Here is a 19,410-nt window from a genome sequence, read left to right as displayed (position 1 = left end):
TACCGTATAAGTTTTACATCTGACATAGCAACGCAACGTAATGCAAGACTACATTCATAAATATAATATGACGTCACAGTAAGTAATATACAATTGAAAAGTAACACGTGAAAGTTGATATTGCGCGAAAAACATTTGAAAAAGGTAAGGATCTAATATATGTAAAACTTATACGGTACCAATTTTGATGCACCATATGCGCATTTCGACAAATAATGTCTCTTCAGTGATGTTCAACCGAAATGTTTGAAATCCGAAATAATAATGAAGTTTTAGAGCTATTATAGCCAAAAACAGCGTGCCAAAAAGTGGAGTCATATATTTAAAACATTTTTATTATGCAATCATTTGTCTTTTTAGGCTTTTATATAGAAGAAAGTCCTCTTGTAGTGAAAAGGTTACCTGTAGGTGTCCAATAAGTTGACAATTACTGTCCATTTTTTTTAAGAATGGACATATACTGCCCGTTCTTAAAAATAATGGACAGTAATTGTCAACTTATTGGACAGTGCCAGGTAAACCCAATAACTTATTAGACGTCTACAGGTAGGCTGAAATAAGAGAAAAATAATACGTTTGTCAAAGAGATACAAATTCAATTGTAAATTCCCTACAAGTAAGACTCATCACAGATATCGGAAAAATCACCGAAACGCTTAAAACGATATTTCCTTTAGTAGAATTATCTGCTTCAACTTTAAAATTCACAATTTTTTAAAATTCCATTGGCCATTATTATATCACATCAAAACTTCAATTTGAAAGACATATTTCCATACTGTATTTGAATTTCGCTTTATTCAGAGGCACATTCCGAAACTTCTTCACAACATTTTTTTAATGTTTTCTTTATCAGCATATCCTAATTCTGAATTATTATTTTCGCTTTCATGAATAATTTCATTTCATTTCACGAGATGGGCGTATTGAGTTCTTTTGGCTGGCGTTAATTATTTCCTCGTCCAAATATTCGAAAACACTGCTTTTCAAATCAAAATTTGACTCCATAACTTTCTCACCTTCCATATCCAGAATATAACACTCATTAAAATAATATTTGCAGTACTTTCATTAAAATCCTTAAATTTTGATTGTGCAGTGAAAATGCTCTCCTGGTCAGAAGAAGACATGTTGATATGGCTCAGTACTATAGAGTGAGTGAATATAAAATCTGCAGTACAAGATTACTTACCTGACACTGTCCAATAAGTGAACAAAAGAAACATACTTCTACGCAAGACTAGTTATATTGTCAGACTATTCAAAAATAGCTTTATTCATAACTATCATTGTGAATGGGTTTACCTGAGACTGTACATTCTTAGAACAAAAGATGTAATGTTTTAAGTAGGATATAAGCCTCAAACTGTCCATTATGTGAGAGAAAGAACTGATCTCTCTCTCTATATATATATATAATCCAAATAGAAAGAGTTGATATCACACAGTCAAAATAATTCAATAAAAAAGCAGGAAAATATACAGTTCCAGAATATATTTAAATCACTAGCGCTTTCTGGATTTTAACATCCATCCTCAGGTGAATACAAATTAATAATAATTATAATAACAATTATTATAATAATAATTATTAATTTGTATTCACCTGAGGATGGATGTTAAAATCCAGAAAGCGCTAGTGATTTAAATATATTTTGGAACTGTATATTTTCCTGCTTTTTTATTGAATTATATATATATATATATATATATATATATATATATATATATATATATATATATATATTTATTTATTTATATATATATATATATCGGTCAGATTTGTCTTGACGCTCGATGGGAACAGACTTTACTATTGCCACATCTTACACTCAAGAAATTTAATATGTAGACGTTTTTTTCTTTATCAGCTTTTCTAGTTTAGTTGAAGTTTTAGTTTCCTTTTCTATTTAGTTTTCTTTTCTATGTAAATATTATATCGTCCCGAGGAAGGAACAGATATATATATATATATATATATATATATATATATATATATATATATATATATATATATATATATATATATGAAATCTATTGTAAATTAGACCTGTTAAAGAAATCATTAAAACAGACTTATTTCTCTTGGATTCAATATTTTGAAATATGTTACTTGTTATACATATATATCCTAGACTTTTAAAATATTGTGTGTTTAATATTTTTCATAATACCTACGCAGTTGTGTTAAGTAGGGCCATATAAATATGTCAGGAGGAAAACCATTAATAAACAGATCAAGTTTTGACAAATTCTGTACACACAGCCCTTTTATACAAAAAACAATGTGTATATATAATTAAGTGCATATTGACCTCCCATACATTTTTCACCAGACCGACAGTCTCTACATCAGCTGTATATCACGTGATCAAATATCAAGATAAAATCGCACTGTGTATGTATAAATCGTTTCATTGGCACGATATTCAGATAGCAATGCAAGTTGAAAATACTATAACTTCAAAGCATATTAATTTCTTAATTTGAAAAGTGATGGGAACAAGTTTATCGTGACTTGTAACATGTCTAATTTTTGCATTGAATATGCAAGATGCAGCGATTTGTGCATATATGAATTTGAATCTAGCCTGAAAAACATGTTTTCTGTTGAAGCCACAACTTGCTCCCCTAACTTTCCTTTTGCACTGAAGTTCACGTCACATAAATCAAACATCTTTCACTGAAAAACCTCGGGGTGTCGTGCCGATGATGAAATTTTATGTACGAAAACCCTGTTTATGCAAATGAGTCCATTGTGAAGGTCACTATACGTGCATATTAGGGTCGATAGCAAGATCAGAATATAATATGGATATTACTTTAGCATGTCTGTTATATAAAAAAGAAATTGAAACTATTTCAATATCAAATAGAATTAATATAACCCAATTGACAGAAACGTTTACACGATTGTGGTTTATCGTTTGACAGCGGTGGTAAATAACGAAAAAATATTTTGACATTTCCAACCGCAAAAGGACTGTAGATATGTACGTCATGACCTTCGTCATGACGTATTTTTCATTATGACGTCATGTAATGTGCCAGTGCGGTAAAGTACGTTTTTACAGCACTTTTATTTATGGGGAAAGCCTTAACTCAGCCGCGTAATGGAAAACATTTATATCCCCGTCTTGCATAAATCTGAATAAAATCATTCATTTTGGAAAATAATTTGACATCACAGGAGGGTGGAAGTACTTTTAATTTGCAAAATCGCCACTAAACTTGAAATTACAAGAGGTAAAATCTTAACTACTCGCTAATAGTGTGCAAATTACAACAATTGATATTTGCAGCCGAATATTTTTTATTACATTTAACTAGATATCATCATCCAAACAAACTCAATGATATGATAGTATATATCTGTCGTGCATCTGTCAAAATTTGTGGCACATGACCTAAAGCTCGTGACTTCCCAACATGAGTGGAAACTACGAAAATGTGATATAGAAATACGCAAACAAACTTTGTAATATGTACTTTGTTATAATGAATGATATTATTTATATACATCTACTTTGTTATAATGAATACTTTAATGAATACTATTATTTATTAACATTCACTAAGTCATAATGACAACCATAATTAATTAACATTTACTCTGTTATAATGAATACTATTATTTATCAAGTGTTACTGTGTTATAATCAATTATATTATTTATTAACATTTATAGTGGATACCATTATTTATAAGCAGTTACTGTATTATAATGAATATTATTATTTATTAACATTCACTGGGTTATAATGAATACTATTATTTATTTAATAACATTTACTGTTCGTTATCTTCACCTTTCATTTACTGTGTTATGATGAACAATATAATTTATAAATATTTACTTTCTTATAATGAATACTCTAATGGATATTATTATTTATTAACATTTATTTTGTTACAATGAATATTATTATTTATTAACGTTTACTTTGTTACACACACAGATCCGTTACCTGATTTAACAAAGGATCAGCGTGTCGTTCTCTACACTTTGTTATTGTGTGATGCTTTCTTGGATGAAGATATGAATGATGACGCCACTATGGGTGATATTGATGTCAGGAAGACATTGAGTGAGTTGGAGAAGAAAGGACTGGTGGAATGTGACGGTGACATTATACTTATCAGCTATCTCCGAGATAAAGATGTAACGAGATCTTACCGAGAGAACTGTCTGCTGAGTGACATAGATAAAGACTTCTACATACAGGTCGCTTCAGATAGTTCCCTAAATATATACACCTCAGAGTATCTCCTTCAATCTAATTACACAGAACAGTCAGTGGACACCCCTATAACGGTGATGAGACTGGTTGTTGAGGGACGAGCACAGGGTGTTATGAACGAGGATTTTGAAGGTACCTGTTTAGTCATTAGCTATTTCAAATTGAAAGTTGAAGGTAACGAACATTGATCTATCTCATAACTCCTATAGCAATATAAGATAGCTCAAAGTAAACAGAGTCAAATAAGATAGGGTTATTGAACTTTTATTGGCGATTATTGGCACGCGTTAGCTGTGAAAATGCATGAGTTTCCGAGTAACCCTATTATTATATAGCTAAAGCATGTATTTCTTAAATTATATCCCTTTTCACTCAAAATACTTGAAAATAGACGAGAATTCATGAATACTGGCATCTAAAGTGAAAGTATGCAATATCAACCAGCATTTCTTAACTGTTCAATATTAAACACTGCATTGATGCATGAAGCAAACTGATTTTGTGAATGGGGACATGCAAGGTGAAGATAACGAACAGTGATCAATCTCATAACTCCTATAAGCAATACAAAATAGATAGTTGGGCAAACACGGACCCCTGGACACACCAGAGGTGGGATCAGGTGCCTAGGGGAGTAAGCATCCCCTGTTAACCGGTCACACCCGCCGTGAGCTCTATATCCTGATCAGGTAAACGGAGTTATCCGCAGTCAAAATCAGTGTGCCAAGAACGGCTTAACAATCGGTATGAAACACGTCAGACAGCATTTGACCCAATGCGAGGTTGTATTGACGAACTAGATCGTTATAACGACCATAGAATTTGCGAAATGCTGACTTCAATCGAGACTGTTGAAATCCCTGTACCATCAACTTGTTTGTCAGTAGCTTACCTCGATTTAAAAACTGACTATACACAGAACAAGCTCTTGCATATCAAATCAGTTGAAATATATAAACACCATATGCAGGTGATAATGGAATATTACTACACAAATATGGGAAGTTGACGATGGAGAAGCTGAAATCATCCCGTTTGTCATACAGTTGAGTTGTCAGTTTGCCGTTAATGTCTACTTTCAATAAAATATCTAAGTATAAAGCAGAAGTGGACGACTCTGTGGTGTCCTTTATTTTGAGCTCACAGGGATATATCAAATCGACATATGAATGAAAGCTATCATTGTTAATAGACAAAACGTCATCGATATATCTAAAAGTCGAATTGAAGGTCACAGCCAGAGATTTTTTGTTCTCACTTAGAAGTTTTTGAATAAATTCTGCTTCATATGAATATAAAAACAGGTCAGCTAACAAAGGAGCACAATTCGTGCCCATGGGAATCCCAACAGACTGTTGGAAGACCTGATCACCAAAGATCACGAAGATATTGTCAATGAGGAACTCTAGCATATTTTTTTATTTCAACTTCAGAGTACTTGTGCGTGGAATCTAATTTATGTACAGTAAAACATTTAGTTTAAGTAAATAAAATGAATATTTGTTTTTATCAAATATCAAATACGATGTCAGATACCGTCTCTGTCAGATTCAGAGGACCGTCGTCTGCCGTTTTGGTTGTTTACGTCATTAGGGTAAGGTTAATATCGAACGCTCATACACGGAATGTTTCGTGCGCACCCCATTTACGCAATACAACGTTAGCGTTCAATAAATTCTCACGATATTAAATGCTAACATTCTCTAGATTTTACGCAGATTATTGATAATAGGCTATTTATTAGCTATATAATCAAGCACATTACAGGTACATATTTTCTTATTAGTTATTTCAAAATAAATAAGGTACATGCTAAAAATCATTAGAACAAGATATACATGATATTGAGGGCAACTTACAAATTAACTTACTGACAACAACGTTAAATCGTGTCATTTGCTATTTGTGGTTTTATTCTCACATGGTTGAATATATGTTCTTAAAGTTTATATAACAATCAAATGTTGAATTAATCTAATAACTGTTGTAAAAAGACCCAAAAACGTTTACATCATCAGGATTTACACTTCACATTCTAATAAATGTATGATTAGACTAAGTATATTTCAAATCGCATTGAAAACTGTGTTTAATAATCAAATAAAACGCAGGGAAAAATTGGGATGGGGTTAGTTGTGTGGATTTAAAATATAAATAATTCCTCTGATATAGAAGCATAGACAACCTTAAACAAATAGCGCAATTTACTTACTAGCAAAAAAAGAAACTAGAGAATAAAGAAAAATACACCGTAAACACAATTTATGTATTTCCTAGTATGACAAGACTATTGTATAATTATTTAAATATTGAACAATGAGATTTTTCCATTTAAAATATTCAGCGATAGTAAACAAGTTTGCAAACTGTTTTATTAATGATAGCGTTGGGTAATTATAAATTGGTCTGTCTGTCTGTCCTTAACACTCTATATCCTAACTGATAAATGAGGATGAGCATATCAGATTTTGTAACAATGGAAGAATGCATCGTTCAATTTGAATTGGTAGTGGTACCTCAGCGGTTTTAACATTCGCTTTTTGACAAGGAAATCGTGCGTCGAAGCCCTACTCACGCTATGGCTGCGTCATACCCTATGAGAGAAATGGCTGTTCCTTCGCCAAACGCACATTATTGAGAAGTATCATAGTTTTTTTGGATATGACCTTGGGGGTAAAGGTCCTGTGTTATAGTAGGCGTTGGCTCGTTAAGGAACACTCACTGCCACGATTCTTAGCACTAAACGTGGGTTATATTAGGCACTTCATTATTGAGGTGAGTCAGGGCGGATTCAGAGAAGCAACGAGGGTTGGAACCCCCCTTTCGTCAGAAAATGGTGATAACAGTTAAAAACGCATTGTTAGGATGGAACTCCATTTTGAAAACCAAAATAAATGGTAAAACCACGCCCCTGTGGATAATTCCGAAACAAAAGTGTTGAAACTATACGCTCAAGGTCAGTTTGTTTATATATCAACTAAAGGACCGTTAATGATGGTCGCCCTTTTCATAAACCCGTTGGTTGGTTGGTTGTACAGTATAGTGTTTAACGTCCCGCTCAAGAAGGAGACGTTACTATTGCCAGTGAAGAGCTGCAAACTGGCTCTTGCGATCTTTGAGTAAAGATCAGTGTGCCAAGAACGGCTTAACAATCGGTATGAAACACGTCGGACAGCATTTGACCCAATGATAGGTTGCATTGACGAAATGGATCGTCATAACGACCATAGACTTTGCGAAATGCTGACATCAATCGAGATTGTTGAAACCCCTGTACCATCAATTTGTTTGTTAGCAGCTTGCCGCGATTATAAGTACAAAATTCAGTAATGACTGCTTTTTGCACAATATATTTAGTCCTTTGTCTTCCCTACCCAATATAAGTGTTTTATGTTTTATGAATACTGGTTACTATTATTGTATGTATTATGAATTTAACGTACATATGTACAATTCGTATTTGTGAGAACGTGATTATTCAAAGATGGAATTGTATATAAATATTTTTAATGTCTAGTGTATTACTATATAATATTGCTCTTCATTTTACATAGACGACTTTTCCGAAATGTTCCATGAGGTCTTCGCTGTTGAGGAGTTTAAAACATTTATACAAGAGTGGTGCAGAATAAAGAACTTAGACCTTATAGTGTGGGCAAATGGAATTTCATACGAGGAAGCTGTAAGATTTATATCAGCATATACAATCCTAGGAAGATTTGAGAAAGGTCAGTTTAAAACTTGTCACATCAACATAATCAATTAGTGAAGTTGTACACCATTAGATCAAATCTCCATAGTTTAGATACAAGAATAAATCAATGTGATGTAATTGTATGTTTAATCCGTTTACTATCTCGCCAATATATCAAAATAATTTACATGTAGGATTTACAGAATTGGCATCTGACATCAAAAAGTGGAGCATATTATTAATGATTTTGATGTCTGAAAACTATACCATCAGTGTAAATGCCTTGCGGGAGAATAGACTTAGGATAATTCAAGGAGTATTCCCTTGTTTAAGGGAATTACATCATCAAATGTGTACAACTGAAGCTGTCGAGGTGATTAACGATCTGGTGTACAACGACAAGGTATTAACAATGAATGGAGATGGTAGTAGCGGGACTGTGGGGTTTGTATCAGATGATGTCCGTCATCAGGTGATGGGTCACTTTGTTCTGGCTTGTCTGAAAATTGACGAGGACTATCAAAACTACATTAATCTGTCGTCTGTAGATTCGTTGATGGAGTATGTCCGTACATGGTGGTATTCTCCAGATGAGAGAGAGCGATACATGTATCTACCGGAAAGGATGAATAAGTTGTTTATCAGAAGACTGGGGATAGACGTAATACGACACGTCATGGTGGAGGAGAGAGAGGACAGAGACTGTGGTGATAGATTCTTTGGAGTAAGAAAGATGGTGTCTGAAATACGTAAGTTTACTTGGGTTTTTGCTACGTTTGTTTACTAATTATTTCCAATCATTGATGGTGCACTGGACACTTTATCTTATTTTGTTGTGAATTTTATTATCCTACTTACGTATCACTAATCCAAAAATGATTTACATTGATCAAAGTATATCCGATCCATGTACTGTTAATGCGAAACAATTAAAAATATAAAAAATAATTTTGAAAAGATGCAAGATTTTGAAAGTTGCAAATAATACGCATAGTGATTCTCAGTGTTGACCTTCAATATGTCTGAGTACGTCTTAAAGTATGAATAATTACATTCACTGCATTCTGCTCAATTTATATTGCTCAGCGCTAGACATGGTTTTAATAATGCTCTATGTATTTACAGGTAATAATAGCACTGCTAGCATATCAAAACACTTTCAAAAAATTGGTATAATTCCTAAGTAATGGTAATAGTGAAATATTAGAAAGCTTTTTAAAAAATGAAAATACATGTTGTTCTAGTGTTTAAGATGGTGGTTTCCTAATGACATATTTTTGATATATATAATACAATGGGAGAATGACAACATTTCATGTAAAACTTATACGGTACCAATTTAGATGCACCAGATACGCATTTCGACAAATAATGTCTCTACAGTGATGCTCAATGGAAATTCGAAATAATAATAAACTTGTTAGAGCTAAAAGGAAAACTAGAGTGCCAAAACTGGAGCTAAATTCATCCAAGGATAGAAATATGCATGAGGGAGTTAATCCTTGATTTTGAAATGAATTTCTAAATTTTATCCCAGCAATTAAATATATCAATTCATATACTTGTGCGATCTAGTTCGATCCTTTATTGTAAGAATGACACATAATAAGATTTTTAAGTTAATGAAAAGGACACCTTTTTCATTAAGTGACAACTAAGGGGGATTTTATTTGGTCACACAATATCACTCAGATCATCCTGTTTAAAGGAAAATCAAAAACCAATAAGTGAACTAATAGTATCAGTCATAAGAACAACGTTGCAAGGCATGATTCTATATATATGTCTAAATAATATTATGAATATTTCCAGGATTTTTACATATACAAAAATACATATATATTTCCAGTATAGCGTTTGTAGATGTGCAGAACGCACGTACATTGCAATTTTTGTACAACATTTACGAAATCGAAATTTACACGGGGTCGATATGAAACCATATTAGGATGATAGTATATCATTTGTAGATGTAAAAAATGATATCCATTTTCTTTGCACGCGCGTGCATGCGCATGTACGTGCATCACAATTTTCATATATTAACTTTGTAATCAGCCTAACTTTTTTGTTTTTCATTGAAATGGGTTGATATTCATATCATAGGTAGATATTAAGATATTTAACCGATCTGCATGGTCAAAATTACCAATCTTCACGCGCATGCACGTGCGCTTTAATTTGATTGGATAATACTAAAACGTCTGTAACTATCTTAGGAATGAAGGGAATTAGTTGATATTCACAGCATAGGTATATAACATGTGTATCTATATCTTGGGGTAATAAAAAATGCCAACAAGTACGCGCATGTGCGTGCATCGCCTTTCAAATGTTATTTTTAAGGACGATACTGTTTTTGTTTTTATTAAATTCTTTTAATTTTGAGGTTCTAGTTGTGTCTTGGTACTCCTTACAAATCGCTTAGGTTAAAACTACTGCTCAGTATGCTGAATTATGATTGGACGATTTCAAAATCACTTCAACTTCCTTATATTTGATGGAAACGTTATGAAATCCATACTGTGGGTATATGATACAAATGCCTGTTGAATGATATCAACAAAGGTGCAGAATCATACTCGCGTGCGCGTACATCCACGTGCATTACTTTGTTTTCATTTTTTGGTACTGAAATGGCAATATTAAACGCACTACGTGTAATGAAAGGCTAAAATAACATGATTCTTGCTATAGGTTAACAATGACATACTTTGTTAACTGGGGGAGGTTTGGGGAACATATGTAACGGTCCCCGTTACAATTAGACCTTAACTAGTATTTATTGTAACGGGAACCGTTACAGATGTTCCCCAAACATTCCCCCATTTAGCAAGTGGTGTCATTTGTTTCAGTACAAGTGGTTTTGGCCATTGCAAACTGAGAAGCATGTGAATATATAACTATTTTTTAAACGTTCAGTCCATTTCATGCTAGTACAAATTAGTTATAAAGATCTGAGAATTCTATGCACGTGCACGTACGTACATGTACGTACTGATAAGTAATTTGTCTATCTCGATACATTACAAGTCTTACTATATGAGTACAAGAGAAGTTTCACAAAAGTTCAATGAAAAACGAGAAATGAACCGCAATTCAAAACTACAAAGACCGAAATCAATGTACGTGCATACACGTGCGCGTGAGTGCGTCACAGCAATTTTGTTGATGCTATTCAATAGACATTTGAACGATATAATTACTACATAAATTTGGTATTGATTGCCTCATTTATAAGAAAGTTATGGGAATTTAAAAATCGTCCAATCAGAATTAAGCACACGTGGATGCGCGTGCAGGGAAGTGATTTTGACACCATCAATAAATGGAGAGGCCCAAAACATATCTGCAACCTAAATTTCAAACCTATTCATTGCAATCTAAAAATGTTATAGACCAATACTTTAATTTAGACATTAAAGTTTACAATGCACGCACATTCACACCCACGCGATTTTGATAATGGAATATTTGCTGATACCATTTTATAGGCATTTATATCATAGATCTACAGGGTAGATTTGAATTCATTTGAGTTTTTAATTCTATAGTTATGGCCATTTTAGTACCCAAAAAATGGAAGGAAAGCTATGCACGTGCATACACGCACACGCGTGTATGACTCAGCATCAGTGTTGATGTTATTCAATAGACATTTCATAGATATACTTACAGTATAAATTTCATATTGGTTCCATCATTTATAAGAAAGTTATGGCGATTTAAAATTCGTCCAATCAGAATGTAATACACGTACATACGCGTGCTGGAGAGAAATTATGACTGTCCATATTTGTTAAGAATACCAAGATACATATACAACCCAAGTTTCAAAATAATTTTGACAAAAAACAAAAACCTTATGGTCATTGAAATAATTGAGCATTCAAAAGAGAATGCACGTGCGTGCGCATGCGCATTTGCAATTTTTAATAAATTCCTATGTAGATATTTGGTATGTCTACTTATCCTGTAAATATCATTTGATTTCCTTTATTGACATGAAAGTTATAGGCGTTTTTGTATTGTCCAATTCAAATTGAAATTTTCACCATGCCAAAGAATTAAGGGTCTCAAGTTATACCTACGATATAAATATCAAACGATTTCATTGAAAAATAAAAAAAAAAGGCTAGACTGATTCCATTGTTTGTAAACAAAAAATTCAATGCAGGTGCATGCACATGTATGCATTTTCAGACAAAATGACATTCGTTCCGCACATTTACATATTCTATACTATCATCCTAAAAAGGTTTCATCTTGATCCTTTGAGTAGTTTCTGAGAACAATCGTGGACAAAAAAGTCGCAAGAACGAAGAAAGAATAATAATAATAACTAGAAATGATAGGTCTTCCGTCGAATTTCTGACGAGATAGGATCTTGACTGCGAGAATTCAATTAGTTAAGAACGACTGTACATGAAAGAAATAAACACATACATGTAAGACGTGATTTATCAATTATAAGCAATTTCGGTTTTGTTTTATTCACTTTCGAGTATCTCGGGAGTCCATAAAACGACTAAAAATTCCAAATGGACCGCATAGGAGCCCACACTAAGTTTTGGAACAACTTCCGGTTTCGAACAACCGACTTCCAGTGTAAATGGTATGACTTATTACACTCTATTAAATAATGTGATGAGCATTAGAATTTAAAAAAAATGAAAAATAAGATATTTTTAACGTACTTCCGGTGGATGACGGAAGTGACGGCAAAAAAATTGAAACACGTATGTCACATTTACAAGTCACCACCTAACATTCCTGGAAGTTTCAAGACTCAATCTTTGATTATTTATGAGACAACGCCATGAGAAAAAAACCGGAAATCGTAAATATTTAACGAACGGAAGTGAATTAAATATGTCAAAATTATATCAAACACTTGATTTATAAGCGTGAGATATGATAGCAAAGAAAAAACAATTTTTCGAAGCTTTTCTCTAAAAACCGGAAATTGTTGTTTAAACTTCCGATAAGTGTAACATTTTCTGAAACTCCAAAGGACACTTAATTATTCCGAGCATATTTTGTTTCAAAAGCGTAAATTTGATATTTGATGTTTCTTTCGTTCACTTTCGATGGCAGTCGGAAGTGACGGATGCCAATGATACATCTTATTACAAAGCTAAACGTCACAACCAATCATCCCTGAAAGTTTCAAGACTCAATCGTTAAACGTTTATGAGAAAACGGCCGGACAAAATGTCATTTGAAAAACGGAAATTAGACCCTATCTCGCGAACGGAAGTGAATTTTGAAATAGTATTAAAGGGTATCCTAGAGATGGATAATGTCAATAATATCTGTAAATATCGTATTAAAATGTTGATAAATAAGTGAGATATACGAGGACAAAGAAATACCAATTTTTCGAAGTTTTTCTCTAAAAACCGGAAGTTGCTGGTTAAACTTCCGGTAAGTCTAACATTTTCTGAAACGCCACAAAATACCTAACTAATCTATGCAAGTTTTGTTTCAAAAGCATAATTTTAAAATTTGACGTTTCCTTTGTTCACTTCCGGTGACGGCCGGAAGTGACGGATGACAATGATAAACCTTTATTACAAAGCTGCAGGTCACTATCTATCATTCCTAAAAGTTTAAAGACTCAATCGTTAACTGTTTATGAGATAACGCCCGGTCAAAATGTCATTTGAAAAACGGAAATTCGGCCGTAACTGGCGAACGGAAGTTAATTTTGAATTGGTATTACAAGTTCTATTGAAATGGATAATGTCAATAATATCTGTAAATATCGTATTAAAATGTTGATCAATAAGCAAGTTATACGAGGACAAAGAAAGACCAATTTTTCGAAGTTTTTCTCTAAAAACCGAAAGTTGCTGGTTAAACTTTCGGTAAGTCTAACATTTTCTGACACGCCGCAAAATACCAAATTAATCTATGCAAGTTTTGTTTCAAAAGGATAACGTTTGTTATTGATTGTGATGAGATGTTCAGGTGAGCCATGCGACCAGCAGGCCTATTTCTTGATATGCTTAGTTAAAGCTTGCGAAACTAAACAACTTTTGTTCAATATGTCTTGTCAAAATTTCTCGAGAAAAAAGTTGATAATGTTATTTACTGCGATACAAATTCGACTGATCAAGCGAGCCATGTCACCCGGAGGCCTTTGTTTTGATATCATTAGATAAATCTTGCAAAACTGAACAAATTTTGTTCTACATATTTTATCAAAAATTTCTTGACAAAAAAGTTATTGATTGCGACATTTATCAGACTGTTAAGGATATGCGGGACGATGATCACGTGATGGTTGCGAATTTATTATCAATTGAGAACCGGACGCAGCGTGGTTAAAGCTTCCCAAGAAAAATCACAATGCTGTAGAGACACACTATATGACGTCATAATAAAAAGTACGTCACGACGTTGTATCGCGGGGAAAATGTCATCATATTTTGTCGTAATTTGCTACCGCTGTCAAGTGTCATGTGTAAATCTATTGATTGAAATCTTGTAAAATGATAATTTTTATTTTATTTCATAGTGATTACGTCTCTTTTTCACATACGTTACAGTATGCGCCACAGTAATTTTGATAGTATAGCCTATAAGTCACCGAAATCGCTCGTACATGCACATGTAATTTGCATCTCTAGACATTTACAAAAAGAAAGTCAACCGTCTGTAAACATTGACTCAGTGCAAGTGTAAGATGATGATCGTTTGTTGATATTTACTATAGTAGTGTGAAACTAGAACTGCACACACATTTCTCCGAATCTTGCTTTGGAAACGTACGAACTATTCAGGTGCTTTTATAATCGATCCTTGTTTGCGAAAAATACCCCCCTTATGACGACAATCGTCACTTTTGGTCAAATATTAACGTCCATACTAGGAATGTTTAATTTTTGCAAGCATTTTCATGTAAATATAAGTACGCTTTATCTCTCAAACTATTTTATATTCCAAATTAATTTTACTAACTTTACGAAACACTGCTGCGGAAATGGTAACTAATGTAAAATATATGTCACACGTCGGAATGTATGCGAGAAGCAGACGTGTGAAAAAGAAAAAAAGGTGCAAAGTCACAACATGTGCGATGCATAAATACCTTGGAAAATAGCATGGAGACGATCGAGTCAAGCGACATTAGCTACCATGACCGCGGAAATGCTGTTGATCTTGTAAAGGAAGTAGTAGCTCATATTGACGTAAACTAGACCTAACCCGTGGTTTGAAAGAAGACGCATTGTGTATAGCTAGACTAGACGTTTTGTTCGAAGCCATGCTTAATATATACATGTATGTTTAAAAAAATTAAATTTTTATTTTATTTTCATTAACTCAATTTTTGTTCCAGAGTCATGAAAATTCTAAATATTTCAATAGGTTCAAAACAAATACATGTATAGTTTCTAACAATGTATTCCAAAACAGGCACGAAGAATTAGGCTGCCCCCCTTCCCACGTCTTTAACAATGAGCTTTTTTTTTATTTTGTAGTGCAAATAAATTGAGACTGTCCCATCCCCCATTACTTTTAACAGTAGTTGTACATGAAAAGAATATAAGCTTGAAAGTTATTAATAACAAATATTACGCCAAACCTAACCCCAAATGAACATATCAATGTATAACCTCAAGGACGCTTACCTCAAAATCAAGATTAGCTTCACCCCGTCATATTTCTACAGGAAATTAGGTATATGAATAACTTTTAATTGCAGTCTTTGCAAAAAAAAATCATTGACAAGTTTTTGAGCAGTGCTTCACTTAGTGTCTCGACTACCCTGTTTTTGAGTACCAATTTCCACCCCCAAATCCTTAGAATTTCCCAATTTTTTATTCTGTGGTTATGTTTAAGCATGTTATTATTATATATTTTATATTTTACATATATTCTAAAGATTATTGTAAAAGATATAGATACAAATTCCATCAAATTATTTTTTTTGAATTGAAAATCGGAATGATCTTGTAAAATTCGCAGTTTTCGAAAAGGGGTAATTCAGAGCTTATTATCTCCCTTGTATACGTAGAAAGTGGCCATGAAATTTATACACATTGTACAGGACATCCTGCATGTCCTTAAGGCGAGTCATGAGGCCCGTGGGCCTTTTTCTTGATATCGTGTGAAAGATCTTGCGAAACTGAACAACTTTTGTTCTACATGTCTTATCAAAAGTTTCTCGAGAAAAAAGTTATTGATTGTGACACTAATCAGACTGTTCAGGCGAGCCATGAGGCCCGTTCGCCTTTTTCATGATGTTGTTCGAAAGATCTTGCAAAACTGAACAACTTTTGTTCTAGATGGCTTATTAAAAGTTTCTTGACAAAGATGTTATAGATTGCAAGAATAACACAACTGTTCAGGTGAGCCATGATATTCGCAGGCCTATTTCTTAACATCGTTGGTTAACACTTGCGAAACTGAACAACTTTTGTTCTATATGTCAATTCAAAAGTTTCTCGAAAAACAAGCTATTAATGTTATTAATTGTGATACAAATTCGACTGTTCAGGCGAGCCATGACGCCCGGAGGTCTATTTTTTAACATCATTAAATAGATCTTGAAAAACTGAACAACTTTTGTTCTACATGTTTTATCAAAAGTTTCGTGAGAAAAAAGTTAATCATTATAACAGAAATCCAATGGTTCAGGCGAGCCATGAGGCCCATGGGCCCATTTCTTGATACGGCACGAAAGATCTCAATAAACTCTACAACTTTTGTTATATATGTCTAAACAAAATATCTACGACTAAAAAGTTCTGATTGAAAACGTGGAAAAAAATTGGGCACTTTTTTAAACTCCATTTTCGACCCCTACCGAGCTTTAATACTAGGCACTTCCGGAAATTTTGAAAACACAGGTGCACAACTACAACATGTCGTCTAACATCACTAAAAATTTCAGCACTATACCTTTTGTCGTTTTTGAGTTTTTGTCCGGACAAAATGGTCATCTGAAAATCGATAAAAGGGGATCACTTCCGACCGGAAGTGATTTTTCAGAAATTGAAACGGCAGTACAAACTTCAAATGGTAACGCATCAACCCTGAAAATTTGAAGCAATTCGATCCAGCCATCTTCGAGAAATCGTCTGCACAAAATCGGTAATTAAAAAAAAAAGAATAATAATAACTAGACACGATCTCGTTGCGAGCAACGAGTAGGTCTTCCGTCCGATTTGTTGATGCACTCGGAGTAAAAAAAAAAAAAGACAAATGAGTCCCAATTTAGTTTCCGACTTTAAGACACTTTAGATATAATCAATTTTTCATATCATAAGCTTCAGAAGCAAAGTTGCGGTGAAATTCGTTTGAAATTCGACTCTCCAGGCGAGCCATAAGGCCCGCAGGCCTATTTCTTGATGTCATTTGTTAGCCCTCTATAGACTCAACAACTTTAGTTCTATATGTCTTTACAAAATATTTACCTGTAAAAAGTTATTGAGATCGACCGATATCGACAAAAAATCGACTCTACAGGCGAGCCATTAGGACCATAGGCCTATTTCTTGATAGCAATCGATAGATCTCGATAAACTGAACAACTTTTGTTCAATATGTCCTTACAAAATATTTACCAGTTACAAGTTTTTGAAATCGACTGATATCGACAAAAATCGACTCTACAGGCGAGCCATGAGGCCCACAGACCCATTTTTTGATATTGATCGATAGGTTATGACACATTGAACAACTTTTGTTCAATAATGCTTTTCAAAAAATATGTCGTTTTAAAGATATGAGGCGTCAAATATTTACGATTTTGGCCCTTAAAATCTCTAATTACGTAACATATGACCCACTTTTTGATTTGATAAGATCAAGCTCGTTGAGATGAACATTTCCGCTTCTACAACTTATTATAAAATATTAATAGTTTCTGAGATATTCTCAAAAACATTTGGACCCTTCTGAACCCCTAATTTAAAGGGCCAGCCCGTTTTGATATCGTTTTGATATCGTAAGAAAGGCCTTGTCATTTTAAACATGTTTTGCTCAACAAGTATTTAGAAATTCTTTACCGTTCTCGAGTTATCTCTACAAGAAATATTTAGGGGCCAAACTGTAGCTCCCTAACGGGGCCACATAGGGAAAAAACGAAATGTACATATTGTTTAGATTATCATTCTGAACAACTTTTGTTCAATAATGCTTTTCAAAATATTTGTCGTTTTCAAGATATGAGGCGCCAATTATTTATGATTTTGGCCCTTAAAATCCCTTATTACGTAACATATGACCTACTTTTTGATTTGATAAGAACAAGCTTGTTTAGATGAACATTTCCGCTTCAATGACTTATTACAAAATATTAATAGTTTCTGAGATATTCTCATAAACCTTTGGACCCTTCTGGGCCCCTAATTTAAAGGGTCAGTCCCTTTTGCTTGATATCGTAAGAAAGGTCATGACATTTCAAACATTTTTGTTCAACAAGTATTTAGAAATTCTTTAGCGTTCTCGAGTTATTTCTAGAAGTAATTTTTAGGGGCCAAACTGTAGCTCCCTAACGGGGCCACATAGGGTAAAAACGAAATATGCATATTGTTCAGATCATCATTCTGAACAACTTTTGTTCTTTATTGCTTTTCAAAATATTTGTCGTTTTCGAGATACAAGGGGTAAAAAATTTATGGTTTTGGCCCTTAAAATCCCTTATTACGTAATATATGACCTAAATTTTTATTTGAATAGATTTGGATTGTTGAGATGAACATTTTTTGTTCTTTGACTTATACCAAAATATTAACGATTTTTGAGATATTTGATGTAGACTTTGAGCCCTTCTAGATCCCTAATTTAAGGGGCTAGCCCCTAAATCTTGATATTTTGGAAAAGATCTCGTAAATGTACACAACTTTTGTTCTACATGTCTTAACAAAATATTTACAAGAAAAAAGATATTGGAGATCAAAGGTAAAAAATCGCCGAAATCGGCGAAAATTTTTGGCATCCATTTTTTCAGGTCCAGGCGAGCGTTTAGGCAAATCGTCTCCGGTAAAATCGAATCCCCCACAAATCTTCTAAAATGTTTACTCTATCTTGTGTAGAAATTTCAAGACTCTAACTTCAAAACTAACGGAGGAGATGTGTGGACAACAAGGCCCTTCAAAAAGTCACTAAAAGAGAGATAACTCCTGACCGGAAGTGACGTCAAGCACGAAATTTTGCAAGCAAAATCTCGTCACCAAAAGACATCTTTCCTGAAAATTTCGTGAAAATCGATCGAGAAATGGCTGAGCAAAACGCGTGTACTACCAAGGAAAATGATAATAATAATAATAATAATAATAAATAATGAAGAAGAAGAACGCGAACAATAATAGTAAGGTCTTCCGCAGGAGACGGAAGACCTTAATAAGAAAAGTGAAAAATCAACAATAGAATAATAGAAGGGTCTTTCGCTGAAGACGGAAGACCCTAATAATAATAAGAAGAAACAGAGTAAAACCAAAATGTTCCCAAACTTTGTTTGGG

The 19,410-nt window shown here is 33.5% G+C and overlaps 1 protein-coding gene across 1 annotated transcript in view; it reads left to right on the top strand.

Moving 5' to 3' along the window:
* LOC125676201 (uncharacterized) overlaps positions 1–19,410 on the top strand; it is a 249,116-nt gene that overhangs the window by 74,690 nt on the left and 155,016 nt on the right. Inside the window, exons 6-8 of the mRNA XM_056159113.1 lie at positions 3,960–4,373; positions 7,796–7,969; positions 8,130–8,684. Coding sequence (XP_056015088.1) covers positions 3,960–4,373; positions 7,796–7,969; positions 8,130–8,684 — 1,143 coding nt within the window. The remainder of the gene's footprint in view (positions 1–3,959; positions 4,374–7,795; positions 7,970–8,129; positions 8,685–19,410) is intronic.

This window comes from Ostrea edulis, chromosome 3 (assembly GCF_947568905.1).
Source record: "Ostrea edulis chromosome 3, xbOstEdul1.1, whole genome shotgun sequence".
Taxonomy (NCBI): Eukaryota; Metazoa; Mollusca; class Bivalvia; order Ostreida; family Ostreidae; genus Ostrea; species Ostrea edulis.
This window is presented reverse-complemented; position numbering and strand designations above follow the sequence as displayed.